Below are 17,947 nucleotides of genomic sequence, written 5' to 3' on the forward strand. Positions count from 1 at the left end.
AGACTTAGTACATAATTGGAACATATTAAACGACGACGTACTCCAGAATGGTTAAGGAACGCTGCACAGATAGTGTCCCCCACTCGTGGGGTTACCCCTGTTGGCCAGCTGCGGGAGGTGATTGTTGTCTCTTCCTTTTAGCGTACGTTTAGTTGCGAGGACTGATTCATTCAGTTGTCCACACCAGGCGTACCTGTGACATCTCAATATTTGCAAATTGAAGGTGGAAAGTGTGCCAGCATCGATGCTACAGCTGGAACCTGAAAAAAGATAAGCACCCGAACCAATAAGCTTTTGAAAAATAAGTTCTTTTTGTATTCATCAGCTAGGCTGGTACAACTTTTTAAATTAATTACCTTAGCAGCCATAATTAATTTATTTCGTTTTTAATGATTAAATTAATTTATCAAACTTAATCATATTTTTTCTTTAATGCTGGACAAATTCAGCGTAGACCGCTGCTGCAGTATAACACTTTGCATACAAAATTAGTAAACAAGCTGGAATCGATTTTGTGCAACCGAAAAATGCAATGAATTACAATCAGTTACTATGTTGTATTAATTTTAATAACACTATAAAGTATCAGTTTCATTATTTCCGGTTTTAGTATGAAACACACAATTTAAAAAAAAATCAAATTGAAAACTAGTTCAAAAGTGCAAAGGGCTATCCATGATACCTTGCATAAAACATTGCGTACAAACTTGTTCAGAAGGAAACAAGGAATTCAAATTTTGAACTGAACTATATTAGAAAATAAAATAAATGCATTGCAAAAATCTGTAATATGTAAATTAAGTGCGAGTCTTAAGATGAGCTCTGACACTATCTCGATGCATTGAGCAAATAAAATGTATATGAAAATTGATGTGCGATATTCTTTTATACCATATCACACATAAAAATGTCTGAAAAGCTTCCGTTGTGTTTTGACAGGCAAACTAGAGCATTTGGTAATCAATAAAGTAAGAGGCATACATTAAAAAACGGATAACTAATGTTAAAATGCATGGGAAGTTTGCAGTGAAGGTTGTAACCGAAAAGCCTTCCCATTTAATAGCAATTATATTCTTCTGATGGTTGACTTTATGAACCGCAACTTCGAGACTAGTTAGCATAAATATCGCTCCCGAATACGACATATTATCACCTCCCAAACTGCTTTACATCCAAATGTCCCTTTTAGCCCTGATCTCCTAGCGATATCGCACCCTCCGCTTCTCTTCCAGACTTGTTGCAGTATGTTGTTGTTTTTTTTGTGAATGAATAAAAATTTCTTTTCCACAGCCCTCATCAGCAGCCTGTCGTCACTGGTGTTCCATTAGCATAACTCCAACACTTGCGCTCGGCGCTACCCTAAACAAACCCGTTATCAACGGCTTACCCTTGGAACAGAGAGTGCCGGCGATAGAGCCGGTGCCAGTGTAGACGAGAAGGCCACCTCGCAAAAGGCAAAAGATTTGGCCTCATTTCGCGCGCGGATATAACTTTAGAAGAAGAATTGTTACGATCCAGTGAAGATCGCGAGCAGCTCGGCAGCGTTTTTTGGCACCCGGCTTCGCTCTCTCTATCGTCGTGCACAGCTCTATCGCTGTTCCTATATCTGTTTTTCTCACTCGCTCTCCCTGTTGCTTGCGTTTGGATCGGTTGGCTTCTCCGACCCAAATCATCCCACGCAGTGCCGATAAGTGAAGCCCGAGGCGCGTTTGATAGTACACCACGCCAATAGCGACACTAGTTGCGTTTACTGCCAAAGTTGGTTGGCATCACTCGAGAAGCAGGGCTCAGTTTAGTGCGGTGTTCGCTGGAAGTTGCGTCTCGTCCAGTATGATTTCCAGACTTTGTGTGGCTCTGGGGTGGATCGTGCTGGTCCTTTTGGTTCTTCCACCGGTTAGAGGACTAAGTGTTCCTCGGGGGAACTTCGGTAATTCCCTCGGTGATGTACCGCAATCGATTGCTGAAGACAAAGATGATTTAGACGGAGGACTTCGAGGTGAGCAGAAACCGGTACGGGTTAGCTATGGGGAGCGGAAGTTGCGTAGGAACCATAAGCATCTCGATCTGAACGAGCTCTCGCGTAAACGACGTGCGCCGCAAGCAGCAGAGGTATGTAATGTCGGACTTCCATTCTATAGACAAAAACCAATTCCTTACTTTCCTCGTTCTGTTGCTAGAAAGCGACCAAGAAAGGCAAAGAGTGTCGCACACGATCCGGCGAAAAGGGACATTGCACCAATGTTCAGGGTTGCACCGGGCCGGAGCTGAAAAACAGCATCTGGTCGATCCTGCAGGATCTTTGTGTAGTGGAGGGATTATCTATCGGCGTCTGCTGTCCGGAGGTGGTGGTCGATGGAAACGGACCGGAGTTCTCAGCCCGACTTCCGGCTCGAGCTGACTCCTACGACGACGTCGACGGTCTTGGTGACGATGGTCCGAAAGGTCGTGATGGCACAGTCCGACCAGAAGAGCGCGGCTGCGGTATCTCCACCAAGCAGTTGTCGAAAATATCCGGCGGTAATCCAGCCGACCCGAACGAGTGGCCTTGGATGGTATCGTTGGTGATGTCGAAAGCGTCGTTCTGTGGCGGGGCGCTGATTACCGACCGACACGTGCTAACCGCTGCCCACTGCCTCATGAACCTGAAGATAAACCAATTCGTCGTGCGTCTTGGGGAGTACGATTTCAAGCAGTCCAACGAGACGCGCTACCGGGATTTCCGTGTTTCGGAGATTCGCGTCCACTCGCAGTTCGATCAGGTGAGCTACGAGAATGACATCGCGATGTTGAAGCTGATCCAACCGTCGTTCTTCAACTCGTACATCTGGCCGATCTGTATGCCCCCGCTGGACGACAGCTGGGCTGGCTATGAGGCGGTCGTCACTGGCTGGGGGACGCAGTTCTTCGGTGGCCCGAACTCGCCGATCCTCATGGAGGTGAAGATACCGATCTGGTCGAACGAGCAATGTCAGGATGTGTACGTCAACCGTGTCTACAATACGACCATGTGCGCCGGTGACTACGCTGGCGGGAAGGACTCGTGCCAGGGCGATAGTGGTGGGCCACTGATGATCCAGCTGCCGAACCGACGCTGGGCCGTGGTCGGCGTCGTGTCCTGGGGCATTCGCTGCGGTGAGGCAAGTCATCCCGGAATCTACACGCGCGTCAGTTCGTACGTCCGATGGATCATCGAGAATGCCGTGTTCTAATTCTATCCGATTAGAATTGCTTCGGAGCTCACTGGAAGAAAACGTTAGCGAAAGAAACTTGCAAGAATCAGTAGTGTAACCGAGAATACATTCGAGCAAAATTAAACATGCGTTCAACAGTTAACACAGACTACAAATACTTGCAAAAAGAAATTGTAAGATTTTCTCGAATGAGTCTACATAAAATAAATCGTTAGCTGGCATAACTACATGAACTGTTTTGTTTAGATGTTTCCTTTCCAATCTCGAGACAAAGGAATTATGATTGGAAACTTGATTGGACGCATTTAAAGAGTGCTTTCTTAATGTTCTGATTAGGTGCCATTCGATGATGATGATTTTAAATGTATTTCTTTTTGCGATGAGATGCCTTCAAATGAAGTTCATTATTATCAAAGATATTCCTTTTCACAGTAGCGTTTTCACACAACTTGTTTATAAGTTTAAGTGTTGTAAATTCATACCCTAAGTTTTGCTTTATGTAAAGCTTGCCGGCTGTTCTCAAATTATCAATCGTCACCAGAACCATTATCCTTTCCGCGATGTAAATTGGGCGATGATTGAAAACAAAAATCAAACAAACGTGAAAAATCGCTCCCCGTGGGTGTCATGTTGTCTTGGCCTACACCCCACAGGCTTAGACATGAGCTGCTTATGATGGCGGGTAGTGAAAGGGCCAAAGTTTAGCTCCAGTTTAGTGCCCGAAATGTATCACACCTACAACACGCGATCTATGCCAATCGAACGAAGCGAGCTTTCCATTTCCATGAACGTGCAAGATGAATAAGGGTAACAAAACCAACCCTCCAGCTGCATAAATTGACACCTAAACTCATGGCTACGGACCATAAATGAGGGAGAAAAAGCGGACCCCATTTTAGCACCACACCCGAAACAAAACATCCAAATCTCCAAACTATCGATTGAAATGTTGCACGTGATTTGTTTGGTGTGCAGCAAAAACGGTTTCATTTCCCTCGGACACCACTGGTTAGTCATCTTCACCACACGGTGGATAAATAAAAACAATTTGCATCGAGCGATGTGTGAAAGGCCGGAGTTTTATTATCACCCGACCGTCGGAAGGTTAGCCCGAAGCGTGACGGAATCCCATTAAGATTTTCCCTGCACGCGTGAGGGAAAGCTTCCCTCCATAAGAACTATCGTAAATGGACATCTAAATTGCTTCGTTTGACGTCCACCTGTGCTTCAAGGTGAGCATGATTAAATTCCACCACGAGATGCACGCAGAAGACATCAAGCCCACGTGGAAAACTGGTTCACGGTGTAAATTGTTTGTAAACGCCCATGCTTTTTCCCGTGCTTTCCTAGTTTCTAGTGAAGAAGACTCAAAACCAAACACGAGTGCCAAGGGAAGAGTGGCATGCCTTTAAAAGTTGCTGCAAACTGGCCCGAAATCGTGCCATTTTTGAGTGACACCATGGCAAACGAGTTCACTAACACTTCGGCTGCAAAATGCCTACAAAGCGGCTGGTGGATCGATACGCAAGGGGCTAATGAAACGACAGAACGCGTGGAACAAGGACAACGATCGTTGGGTTTGACTAAATATGCTCCCGTGTGGTGGAACAGATTTCACATTAAGATCCTAACAAGATGTTTGTGGAGATTACATTTCTGTCCTATGGCTTAAGTCGATTTTCTCATCATATGCTACTCACAATGTAAACCTTGGCACTTGTAACATGAAGGCCATCCTGTACCCACTTGTCCATCACAAAGATCACATGGAACACTATCAACCTGAACGAGGTGGAAAAGCCAGCGTACTGAATAACCGTGCGTGCATCTGTGCGAATTATGATTTGAAAAGTTTTTGCTGAACCGACACCTGCCTTTCAATCATCTTTCCTCCACGGGGTGAAACGGGTTTGCAGTAAAATTTTGTGCAAGGGAAAGGAAACATTGTTGCGGTACATCATAGTCCGGTGCATCAACACCAGTCGGTTGAGGGGGTTTTCCCGTGCACTCACCGTCTTCTGAAACGGCTAACGCGATATTTCCGATGTATGCACGAAAAGCATGGAAACTAAAATCCATAATTCGAGTAGCAACTTTATGAACAGAACCTCGAACAGAAAACTTACTCACAGCGTTAAGAAAAATTCCTTTCGTGGCTTATTTGTTCAAACATCTCAGGGCGTTATATTTCACTCCAACCGGAAGCTTCCTACAAGGTTAACCGAAACCGAAAAGGTAAAATTGTTTTATAAACAGGAAAGCATTTGCTCAACTTTTTCAATTCAATAGGTAGCTAAAGTAAAATTCAATTACTGCAGCTCTGAGTCAATATGTGGTTAAAATACAATATATATTTTTACCGTTAGTTCAACTTCGTCGAAACTATCAAACACCATGCGCCTCCATCGGAATAAAATCCAATTTACTAGACATATACTTATTTACTTTTATTTAGAGAAAAAAATTAAGATACAAAACAATTCTTGGTTTTGTATTTTGTGTTTTTTGGCAATAGAATTCAACAACTTTTCAAAAATTGGAATGAACTTAAGAATATGTTCAGGTTAACCAACCAATTTCGGCACAAAAATCACGTTTAGGCACAGCGCATTGTTTCATTATTCTGCGCATCTGCACTAGCTGTCGAACGTAAATGTCATAAACTCACCTCAAACTGACTGACACCTGACGAGCGCATTAGAATATCACTCGAAACATTCCATCAGGTATACAGCTTTATGCGCATTTCGGAAAATCTTTGGCTTGAAGTGCTTTCGCAGACACACACTCATATCCGGAGTTGTTACCCAAACTTAGGCAGCCGGTAACAACATGTCCTGAAGGTCTATGAGGGTTGTATACGGATGGCCAAAACCAATGAAATTCCATAAACTGCACCGGCGTTTGGAAAAGCGAAAAGCACATAGGAAAAGAAAGAAAAGTTTGGTACCTCACTACCAACAGTCGACCCAAAACATCGCCCACTTTGCCGACCAGGCTCTGGTCCCGTCACTCATTACAATCGATTTATTGTCAGTCGATTTTATTTTAGACACCTAGGTCGACGTGCGCTGCTAGTGCTCTTAGGTTGTTTGCCCGCCAGCTGAACCGTTGAGGGCGTTGATGCCACTTCTGCAAACGCTGTTTGTCTCAATTGCGCCGAGAAGATGTATATTTTGGGAGGCTCATTTATCGACCGGTTGTTTTTCGGTCAATTTTCGCCCTCAGTTGAAAAACTTCAACGCAGCCCAGGGTGAATGAAATTAGTTTTAAGCTTTTTAAATTTTTATTGATCGCCGGAACGTTAATTGATGGTGGATCGTGGCTTGGTAAACAGCGGAACGGGTGAACGATGTACCACTGTGGCAGCGCAACTGAACCCATACACACCGAAGGGATGAACAACCCTAGCATTAGAACTTCTCGCAGGACGAAACTATTAATGGAAGAAAGCATTGAGTAATTAAATGCAGTACATTTGTTTGTATCAGTTCGTTTACACTTTGTTGTACTCCCATTAAGCTTTGTCTGTCTTTATCAAATAAAATTTATAAAATTCATTGTATCGTCTTACAATTTTATGGACATTTACTCCGTTACCTTTTTTTCTGACTCAAGTTTTTAATAAGTTTTAATGAATTCTACTACTTTCATTATTCTTGTATTCCTAAACTTATGCCTTGCACTGTACAACAGGCGTGAGGAGTTGGAAATCCTTGACGCCTCGCAATGGATACCCGGTACCCATGGGGTACTGCAATCAAATGATTCCAGGACCCTAGCGGAAAAAAAGGAAAAATAATACAACCCTAAAGCCATACGCGAAAGGGCGCCTAACTTCTCACCTCTTGGTTGGCAGCGGGGGGGAGGCAAAATAAGACACCCCAAACACTACCTGGTACGACTCCGGGATTGGCAGTGGCGTGCCGTGTTTATTGCACCACTCTTACTTCTTCTTCTACTTCTATGCGCCTTCGGTTTCCCCGGGAAAAAAGGCGCCACAAACGGCCTGCTGTTGCTGCGCTGGAAACGGAGTTAAATGGTCCGCCGTCCGGAAGGAGTGGCAGAAGGGACCGAGGGGCACTTAGAATGCACCATCCACCGTTAGGCGGGAGGCTCGACCGATGTTTGGCATCAGCCCCCGGGAGCATAAAACTATCGGGCCAATGCTCACTTCGGTTCATTCGCCCAACGGTGGCCGTTCGTCACGGTGGTCTTCGGCTGAAACGGTTGCTTCCTGAGCTCCCCAGTGAATCTCCCATCTCGAGTGTAGGAGGGTGTGTTACGCAGGAGGTGAAGTGAGAAGTGTGACACCCTCATCCGGTCGAGCCCGTCGAAGGGGTGACGGAAACATAACCGGCACGCGGCCGTCGCGATTGCACGCGAACCAATTCGCAAGCCCGTGGTGTGTGAAGTGTGTTTGCGTCTGGTGATTATGTGTTTTGTTTTCTCCATTGCTTCTGCTTGTGCCTTTCAATTACTGCCCGAAATTCGAACATATAGGACACAGCTAATAATAACCATTCCCTTTTGCTAAGTTCTGAGCTTCAACTTTCTTCGCGCGTGGTGTGTTTTCTCATTTGGCTGCGTACCACAAAGATCGTTAGAAATGTGGCTGCGTACTACTATAGGCTCATTTTATTTGAAAGAAGATTCGGAAATGCTATCCGTAACTGCTTCAACATTTATCTCGTGCGGTGTACCAGTTTTTGAACTCTTTTACTCACCAAAGAAGTACTTTCAAAAGAAGTCAGATGAACTGTAATAATCTGTATTAAGCCTTAAGTATCTGAAATTAAGCCAATTCAATACTATAATATTTTCCTTGAAAGAATAAAGTGGTAGAAAAACTAGTGTTGTCAAACGCAAATTAAAGTTTCCCACATATTTGGGTAACAAAGCTTTCTTTTTTCTTACCAGATTAGTTTAAACAGCACGAGAAGTATTTTGAAAACATTCCATAAACTGTTAAAGAACAAAACAATGTGCTTTTTATGAATTTTCCCTCCAAAATTTCTGTTAATTTTTGCTTACTTTTTTGGATTCACAATGGTTTTCACTAGACTACACAATTATGTAGTCGAGATAATAAAACCGCTTAGCTGAAGGCACCAGTCACATCCGCACGTGTTGTCTCGGTGTTGATGAGTGATATATTTTATAGTCGTTCCGCCCGGAACCTCAGAGCATAGTCGAATTTCCCAGACGGGCCCTGTTGGAAACGCAAGTCGTGCGTGCGACCAGGTGTAAATCGATGCGTGTCAGGCACGCATTGAGTGTCAGGTTAAGAGTTGGCCGATGGATGCGAACAAAAGAAAAATCTCACCGTCTTATTGCATAAACTGTGAACAAAGCATATATGCCGAGTTATGGCATTCATTCCCACCATCTTCTCCAACGGATCCTTCAGATCTTCCACCAGCCTTCGGGTTATTGAGTGGCTTGTTTTATGTGAAGGCAACAAGCCTAGCCATGTGTGCTGAGGGGGTGGGGTGTATAGTAAAAGGCTAAAAACAGTCGCAAGGTCGCCTTCCGAACGCTTATTTGTTCACACACGCTCCAGCACATGATGGCACGTGGATAATAGGGAAAATTTTGTCGTCGGAAAGATTCAAATGGCTGGTGCGTGCGTCTGGTTCTTCTTCGTTACCATCGATCTCTTGAGCCTTCTTCGACAGGTCAACGTGCCAACCAAGGGTGTCACGCAAACATCAGCTGCTAGAACCGGCAGGTGCCAAAGTTCGGCTATTGGAGCCCTAAATAATAATATCACCCCACGTCGATTCACAATAGGTATTAGGTTTCACTTGGCGATGCTAGGATATAGTGAAGTGTATAAGTGAAACAGATAATTTAAAACAAACAACATTATGTCGAAATTGAAAATTGTTGGCGGGCGTCCCATTACGATGGACGAGGCGATTGTGAGTACATGATTTTTTCATTAAATTATCCTTGAAAAAAGACACCAAATTAATACTCATCTGTATCCCTTTCCTTTATTCTAAACACATATTTGTAAATATCAAACAAATTCTTATCGAAAGCAATTTAAATAAAATTATGATTGCTTCATTTCCATTTCTTCCAAATTATGTCAAATATTTCAAATAGATTTTAGATTGGAAAACCTTTTGAACTTCTCAACGTGAAATGTTCCAAGATCAAGATGAAATAGTGATTAAGAAAACTTTTTGAACTGTCTATCTACAGGAACTGAGACAAACGGTTTTCGGGTCTGCAGCCAGTCCACCGCGTGGTGAATGGACCCGCACCGGATTTACGTTTGGCCCTGCAAACCAGGTATATACTACTTGAATCTCTCGTTCTACGAAAATTGGTTCGATATAATCGTTATGCTACCTGTAGGAATATCCATACGGATTACGTACTCCGAGGAATGCCACCCGTGGGATGCAGTCCGTTATCCAGGCGCACATTATCAAGCAGTTTATCTTCGACAATAAGCCGCGCGAGAAGTCGGTTCCGCTGGAGGAGCTGCTCAAGCCAAACGAGGCGGAACAGGCTCTATCCCTGTACACGGCCATGTCCGACATCCTGTGGAACATTGGGGAGAAGACGAAGGCGATCGTGGCGCTGCCGGGCGAGGCATCCCATATCCCACATAGCCACGTCTACTTCCAGGATAACGTTACCGAGAAGCTGTACTTCTTCGAGTTCACGAAGCTGGACGAGCTGCAGATATTCATGAAGCGCTACTTGCCCTACGTACGGCTAAAGTGTTTTCTTTCTCTCGAGGAAGCGGAATGAAGTAACATCTTACGCTTCTGTTTCTTATAGTTCACCGAAAATCCTGGCCCCGGAACACTTCTGTACCTGTACAGTGCCGTTTTGACGCGTGGCATGGAGAATATGCGGAATGATCTGGACGCCCCGAAGGGTGCCCACCTGATGGGACCACACGAGGAGGGGTCACTGAATGTCATCACGCTGCTGCTGACAGGCCGTGCCACGCCGTACCTTCACAACGGTGTGGTGTACGTTGGTGACGAGGACCACTACGTAAGTTCGATCTATCCTCATTCACAACAACATGCCAAAACTAAAAGCTATTCTGTTATCCACCATAGGCTGTGCCTCAGTTCGGAATTCTTAGCCGTGGCGCTATAGGATTGCTCGTCTGGGAGGGTGAAAACGAAGCGATGCGATCCGCGTCCCGTATGCCAGGATCTCGCTTGAAAACTCCGGCCACACCCGTGTGGGTGAGTTGCTGCTGTGGCCACTATGGCGTGCTGTTCAACTCGAACCGAGAGCTGCTGCGGAACTATCACGCCGAGAAGCGGTTCGAGCTGCACTACTACACTTGCGCCGGGTGCTATCTGTCGATGACGGTGGACAACCGTGGACAGGATGAGGGCGGTGGAAATGACGGAGATCAGGATGGGGATCGGAAACGTGACGACATGATCTCGACGCCGCTGGAAAGACTTATACACACGAAGTGGATGGACGCAAAGATTACCTATCATGGCGCACTGCCCGCTTCGTTGAACTTCTAAGACACCTGATTTTGTTTTGTCCCGGGCAATTTATTTGAATTAGACAACGTCAAAGATGGGTTTGGAAAGATATGCGCGTTCGCGAAAGTAGTGTTGTTGCGAATTGTTTTATCAATTCTATTTGCTACTCAATACAATGCACACAAATAATCTCCCACTGATTCACTTAAATATGAAGACAAATGGACACTAGAAGCAGGAGGGATAAATAAACTCACCCTACTATAACCCATCTCCGCCTGTAGGCTTGAAGGTTTATTTAAAACTTACCGGCAAAGGATTTGTGAACAATAAATAGTTTTGATCATAAGCGTTGATTGGTGGGCTTCGGAACATTTCAATAAACCGTTAGAGAGTATGACAAAGTAGAATGAAGTTACAAGATGGTTGTGTCTTTTATGATAAGTATCGTTAAATGAATATGCATTTTCAAACGGAGATTTGTTCGGAGAAAATAAGTTACCATCCAACAGCTTAATTCGAATATGACGGATTTCACCAAACGAAATATTTCACGAAACCCTACAAATGTCCACATGCTGATGATTTTTTTAAATTGTGAAACGTAAACAAAAACAGCATCACATATTTGTTTGATCAACAGCTCCGTCGTGGCGACGAAGCTAGTTTTAAAATCAAATGTTCTGTGGTTAAAAGGCAAAAATGCTTGCGAAATTCATTCCATTTGTGTTACTAACTGCTTATTCTTTCATTTCGTGGCTTGTATTTAACAAAGTGTACGGTACGACGCAACTTGTTATCGATGAAGAGTTTCATTTGCGGCAGGGTAATCACTATTGCATGGGCCGGTTTCAAGTGGTAAGTTTTCGTAATAAACCCCTCTATTATACCATTTAAAACGTCTTTTGGGTTACAGTGGGATCCAAAAATTACCACCTTCCCCGGGCTTTACCTTGCATCAGCCCTCGTGCTCAATCCCGTGAACGCCTGTTCCGTGTACAATCTGCGACTAACGTCCCTGGTAGCCGGCATCGTAAACGTGGTGCTCATTTTCCTGATACGACGAAACTTTATCAACCGGAAAACTAACACCGACCTCCTGCTGGAAACGGCCTCGCTGGCACTACTTCCCCCACTGTACTTTTTCTCACACCTCTACTACACCGATGTCCTGTCCGTCACGGCCGTCCTCTTGCTGTTGCTGGCCAGTGAACGGCGAAGGCACAACTGGGCCGCACTCTGGGGCTTCTTTGCGGTGCTGATGCGCCAAACGAACATCGTATGGGTGGGATTTGTTTGTGGGTCGCGCGCTTTGGATATGCTGCTCGCCAGAGGAAATGTGAAGCAAATGTTACTTTCTCCGAGCCGGATGATTCACCTCGTAGGCGACATAATCGACCGATTTTGGGCTTACGCTCTGGTTATGGCCGGGTTCGTTGCATTCCTTGTGTTCAACGGTTCCATCGTTATCGGTGATAAATCTGCACACGAAGCCGCAATACATCTTCCGCAGGTACGTTGAATCCCCTTGTCCCCTTTCCATTTATATGCAATCGAATTTCTCATTCCTCTTTTCAGCTTCTTTACTTTGTCGTTTTCTTCGCCGCATTCAGTTCTTCCTTGGTACTTCCAGCGGGTGTGACCATTTTAAAGACTTTGATACGCAAATGGTATCTTGTGGCACTTGCATGCACCATTGCCGGCGTAATAATCCACTACAACACCATCGTACACCCGTACCTGCTGGCGGACAATCGACACTATACCTTTTACCTGTGGAACCGATTCTACGGTCGTTGGACGTTTGCACGCTTTCTTCCGATTCCGCTCTACGTGGTTGGCGGTTTCCTCGTATGGAAAGCAAGCATGCAGCATCAATCTTTCGGATACATCATCCTATCCACGGTGGCCATATTTGCCTCCATTGCGTTACAGCAACTCATCGAAGTGCGCTACTTTCTGCTTCCATTCCTTGTCCTGCGGCTGCTCCGTAAAGGTGGCGTTTCGAGGAAGGCACTTATTCTAGAGCTGCTCATAAATGTAGCCATCAATGTTGTAACATTCGCACTTTTCTTTCATAAAGAGATTAGTTGGAAAAATTACACAGCACCACAAAGAATAATGTGGTAAAATTACAAAGCAATCAAAACTGTAGGACATCGGAGAAAACTTTTAGGCTGTTCCACACATCATCCCTTTGAAAGTCTGATATAAAATTAAATGTGCATTCAGTTTGCCCTAAAGAGCTTAATATTTGATTAAATCTATTCTGCAATTGTTAAGGATTCCCTTTGAACGCACAATAAAACTTTGCTCTTCTAGTCTATCTGTAATAAGAACCTGACCAATTTTCTACCACAAAGAATAGTTATGGCAACTTTACAATTGTATTTAACATACCCAAATCCCCTCCCCCTATACCCGAGGAACGAATGCTATGAATAACCCATCCTTTGGTTTCAGTGTCAGCTGCATCGTTAGCTTCGGCTCCGGGCCGGCCGAAGTCAGCTTAAGTGACGTATTACCTTCGAAATGGTACTTTTCAATTCAAGCATCGCAAACTTTTGTCCTACGGCAGTCAATGGAACGATAGAGATTAGTAGTAATAGTACGATTTAATATTTTATATGGGTTCATCTGTAACCTACCTATACAATTACGAGGCCCCGCACTGAACGGGACGTAAGCGTACGGACTCGTCTGCTCCATCGTGCGGTCTGGCGCAAACCGCTCCGGATCAAAACGTTCCGGATCGGAAAACACGGCCGGATCACGGTGCATGTGCATTATACCAATGTTGAAATTCGATCCCTCTGGTACCGTTTTGCCTCCTAGGGGTGAAACGAGCGCAATCGATTTCGTTAGAAAATGATCTACTAGCGATCCATTAGATTGTTTCTTACCCAAGTCGACATCCTCGGTGAAACGACGAGCGATAATCGGCACCGGAGGGTACAATCGAAGCGATTCCTTTATGACCATCTCCAGATACTTCATGTCCTGCAGATTACGATGGCTGACCGGTGCGTGCGGATCGTTGCCCACGATGTCTACCACTTCTTGGAACACCTTTTCCTGCACCTCCGGATGGCGGGCAAGCAGTAGCAGGGTGAACGAGATCGCGATCGTCGTCGTATCGTGGCCCTCGAACATAAACGTATCCACCTCCTCCTGTATCTCCCTATCCGTCAGCGGACGCCCATCGATCGTGGCCTGTAGTAACACATCCAGGAAAGCCATCCGACGCTTGCTACCAATGTCGGCACCATCCTCGTCCGCATCCCCGGGGCCCTTGTTTGCCTCCCGTGCCATCAGCTCCTGTCGTCGCGATTGAATAATCTTCGTCGTGAACGCGTGCAGCACGCGGATGATTCTATCCTGACGCTTCCGGTCGGCGGACAGATTGAACAGAAAATCCACCCGCTGCCACACCTTCACGAAGCGCCCCGTCAGCACCAGACTAAGCTCCGTGATGGCCTTAACGTATTCCGACTCCGTATCGGTTTGCGCGTTGATCGAGGTGCCCATTGCCGTTTCGCAAATGATATCCAGTGCCGCCAGCGTCACATACGGATAGATGTTGACCAGCGAACCCGTTGCTTCCGGTCTGAGCCGTTCGACGAGCACCGCGCTCTGCTTGTGGAACACCTCGATGAACTGGTCAAGAATTTTGAAGTGAAATGCCGGTGTAAGAATTTTCCGCTTAGCGAACCACTTCTGCCCGGTGCTCAGCAGCAGCCCGTCGCCCAGCCAGGGCACGAGAAACTTGTACAGTTCACTTTTCCGCAGGAGCTTTTGACTGCTTAGTACGATTTCGTTGTACTTTACGTTGGTACAGAACAGAGCCAACCGATTCCCAATCCACACTCGGAACAAGTTTCCATATTTATTCTTTAGGTTGGACACGAAATCGATTATATCTATAATGAAAGAACAAGTGAAAAGATTTCATTATACAATTTTTTTATCAGGCACCAGCTTGTTTGTCCTTTTATGACACCTACGTTTAAGCTTCTTATCGCTAGAAGTCATACCAATTATAATTAAATTATATTCAATTTACTTAATTTCCTTTTCCTAGCGCTCGTAAAACATATCGAAACTAATCAAACCGATTTACTTCTATTACATTTTAAGCGTGAATCATTTTTTTAGCTTAACAAACCCATTGGGTTCTACCCAACATCCAGAATGATTTGGTAAAAAAAATCAACGTTACATACGTTGCTAACGTAAATCGGATCACCATGACGTTCGAGAGTGTGTTGCAGACAAACTCAAAGTTCACTTTTTTTTACTATTAATGATCTTTCTGCCCTCGGCATTGCGCACTCTATTTGCTAGACCGGTTCCAAGACTTTGACACGCTTTGCATTAACCTCCTCCTGTGCCGGCCCCATTGCGAATCGCCGATACTTAACGATTCATTGTTGTAAAAAGATTACGAATGGCGCTGTACGACGAAAAAAACTACGCGTCAACACAACTGTCTACTGAAGACGGATCTCTGAGATGGTCTTTTTGTTCTTTTATGCTAGTATTTTGGAAGGGTCATCTCCCCGTCGGGCGGTCGTCGGTCGAACCTACCTTCCGGCTTCAGGTTGATGTACAGATAGAAGCAGCCCACGATCGGGAGCGGAATCGGACCTGGGATGTGTTTGCCGTACTTCAGGTTTCGCCGTACCAGCAGATAATTAACCGTCAGGGTCACTGCCAAAATGGCCAGTAAAACCTGCAGCATCATCACGCACCGGTTTGTTTGGGAGGCTGGGGAGGCTCGTATGCTGAATGAAATTACCCTGCATTCACTGACCGGTGTGTAAAAAAGGCACCTACACGGTTCCAGTGCGCGGTACAACTGCGCAGAACGATCATCGCGGAAAAACTCGCGTCTCTATTCGATCGCGGTTGGTTTGCGATGTTACAACGGCGGACCTTCACAGTGTGCGTGTTCCCATTCAGCCCAGTTTGTTCATTGGAAGTCCGAGATAAGGCTCAACAATAACTGCCACATGGAGAGCATTGTATGGTTTACCTACACATATTTTCCCTCTCGATCTACAATTCGACCACAATTGTACGGCATTATCGGGGCGTTACTATTCTGTTTACTTCAGTAGCGTAACCGTACGCCGGTTGCAAAAACAAGTGCCCTCGAAGGTGACCACTTATCGTTTAGCGCAGGGGTAGGGAAAGTCCGGCCCTGAGAGTCGGTAAACTGAAATCTAATATATAATTGAAAAATTGTTAGAATTCCACAGCTCACCCGACAGCGTGAATTCAAGTCCGGACCAAGAACGAGGTGCCGATAAGCAATTACTATTCTCGTGAATAAGCTTACCCAGTCTTTGATAAGTCTTTAATAATATTTCCCAACAAGGTTCTTACGAGCAGTGGAAAATAAAAAAATATTGACGATCAACAGAGGATCTATTTACATTTAAAAATGTACACCTCAAGTGGTTTTTACTCTACAAGCTGGCCTTTATGTTTTTCGCGTTGTCTGACGGGAACGAAATTTTGCATCTACCGGTCATACCTAAAATAAACAGTTGCCAACCGCTGAGTGAACCTGTTTGCATCTCGAGAAGGTGAAACGATGCGTAAAGTCGATTGCACTCACACCCAACAACGAGCGGCGGGTTCCTCCCTTTGGGCGGGAGTAAGTCACAGACGGATGGACAGATTCACTTTCTCGCCAGCCGCAAGGTCAGTGAGTGTGTTATCTCGAGTTTAAAATTTTTTTTTAAATACATGAGAAAGATAAATGGATATTGGTTACTTAAATTTATATGAATTTTTAAAACGCGGCTACGTTTCAAACTTCTTTTATTAAACACATGTGAAAAGGCTTTCGACCACGTGGTGTTAGGTAAACTCACTTCATTCATGTTTTAATGTTTGAACAAGCACTTTTATAGTTGTGATCAAATAAGATTCAATCAGATTGCCAACCCAGTAGCAGCATCTTACCGTAAGGATTTTGCCCTGCGTACATTAACACATTTCCCAACACCGGGACCGGCTTTGGGCCAGCGACCGCTACCGACTTCTTCACCGACCAGTCGTGAAACACATATCGAAGCAACACCAGAGCAACGAAGGTCAACAGGAACTGCACAAACATCTTGACCCCGGTAGGATATTCGGTAAGTATTAAAAGTTAAGTAAAAGGTTCTACCAGCGAACCACGCCAACGTGGGGAAAGGCCATCCGTGCACTAAGCCTAACCGTATGGCGACGGTGCACTTTTCCTCTACGGTGAGTACTAAAGGGCTGCAATCGTGGCCGGTGCTATCAGGCTGTTTTGGCTCTATTGATTAGATACATTGGACGCACAACATAACATCCAACCATGGGGGGGTGTAATCTGACGATATGGCGATAAGGTTTAATATAATCTCCCTGGGTGAGCAACCTTTGTGCTGCACCGTTGTGAAGCTAATAATTCCCTTTTATCGTTTGCAGTTGCATGACGGGAAATCTCGGCCTGACCTGGATTACAGCTTGGTTCAGTAAAAAAGACGAATGTACCGTTTTTAACTCCAAACCAAAGGAGTATATTCAGTTTTAAATTTATTGCAATTTTGTTAGTCCACCATTATGATATTGAAAACATTATTAACCGTAAGACACACGGTTTACTGCGGAATTGACGTGGAGTTGAGCATTATTTAGGAGGAGTTGTATTAAGGAGGAGTAGGAATGGAACATTAAATAAATAAACTTCCATTACTTCCGCTACAACAGTGAGAACCTTGCCAAAGATAGAACTTGACGGGCAAGTCTTCTTGGCATCACGATCGATCATTTAACGACTCCTCATGTTAATGATACCGATATAGCAGCATCTCGTAGGCTATTAATAACAAGCACATTGCATCTGAAGCTAATGACACAAGTATAACGGCACATGCCTCAATCAACTACACAAGAGGTTTCCAATTGACTCTATAAGGTAAGCTAGGACAGTTAAGACAAGTATAACAGAAGGCTACACACAACCCAACATGCTAACATCACGTTATACCTCACTAACTGCGTTAGCAGTTGAAGGCTAGTTGAAGGCTACTGAAATTGCCATACAGACATGATAATTGTTTCGATCAATGGTAGAGGCACTAAGTTCACTGCCAAGGGAAACGTGAAACATTGGCCTCTGGATGAATTAAACGGTTTTTTAATCTTTTTACTGAGTTTTACTGCATTGGTATTGTATTTGAAGTTGTCGAAAAATAACGATGATTTAAATTCCTCTATTCTGTTTAACACTAA

At 44.7% G+C, this 17,947-nt stretch overlaps 5 protein-coding genes across 9 annotated transcripts in view; 3 read left to right on the forward strand and 2 right to left on the reverse strand.

Annotated features, from left to right (window-relative positions):
• LOC131288370 (protein krasavietz) overlaps positions 1-17,947 on the reverse strand; it is a 340,776-nt gene that overhangs the window by 276,816 nt on the left and 46,013 nt on the right. The gene's annotated exons all lie outside the window — the stretch shown is intronic.
• Positions 1,831-3,209, forward strand: LOC131284571 (proclotting enzyme-like). Its single transcript, XM_058313434.1, has 2 exons — positions 1,831-2,109; positions 2,178-3,209. Exons 1-2 carry the CDS (start codon positions 1,831-1,833, stop codon positions 3,207-3,209), a joined length of 1,311 nt encoding a protein of 436 aa, XP_058169417.1.
• Positions 9,062-10,711, forward strand: LOC131288371 (inactive ubiquitin carboxyl-terminal hydrolase MINDY-4B). Its single transcript, XM_058317501.1, has 5 exons — positions 9,062-9,115; positions 9,405-9,494; positions 9,561-9,920; positions 9,993-10,214; positions 10,283-10,711. Exons 1-5 carry the CDS (start codon positions 9,062-9,064, stop codon positions 10,709-10,711), a joined length of 1,155 nt encoding a protein of 384 aa, XP_058173484.1.
• LOC131288369 (putative Dol-P-Glc:Glc(2)Man(9)GlcNAc(2)-PP-Dol alpha-1,2-glucosyltransferase) lies at positions 11,359-12,802 on the forward strand. Its single transcript, XM_058317493.1, has 3 exons — positions 11,359-11,530; positions 11,589-12,185; positions 12,251-12,802. The coding sequence occupies exons 1-3, from the start codon at positions 11,375-11,377 to the stop codon at positions 12,800-12,802; spliced, it is 1,305 nt and encodes a 434-aa protein (XP_058173476.1). The 5' UTR covers positions 11,359-11,374.
• On the reverse strand, positions 13,177-15,416 carry LOC131288368 (cytochrome P450 4d2-like). The gene is made up of 4 exons (XM_058317492.1): positions 15,260-15,416; positions 13,576-14,592; positions 13,321-13,503; positions 13,177-13,241 (listed from the first exon to the last, which is right to left on the reverse strand). The coding sequence occupies exons 1-4, from the start codon at positions 15,414-15,416 to the stop codon at positions 13,177-13,179; spliced, it is 1,422 nt and encodes a 473-aa protein (XP_058173475.1).

The sequence above is a fragment of the Anopheles ziemanni genome, chromosome 3 (assembly GCF_943734765.1).
Source record: "Anopheles ziemanni chromosome 3, idAnoZiCoDA_A2_x.2, whole genome shotgun sequence".
In the NCBI taxonomy this organism is placed as follows: Eukaryota; Metazoa; Arthropoda; class Insecta; order Diptera; family Culicidae; genus Anopheles; species Anopheles ziemanni.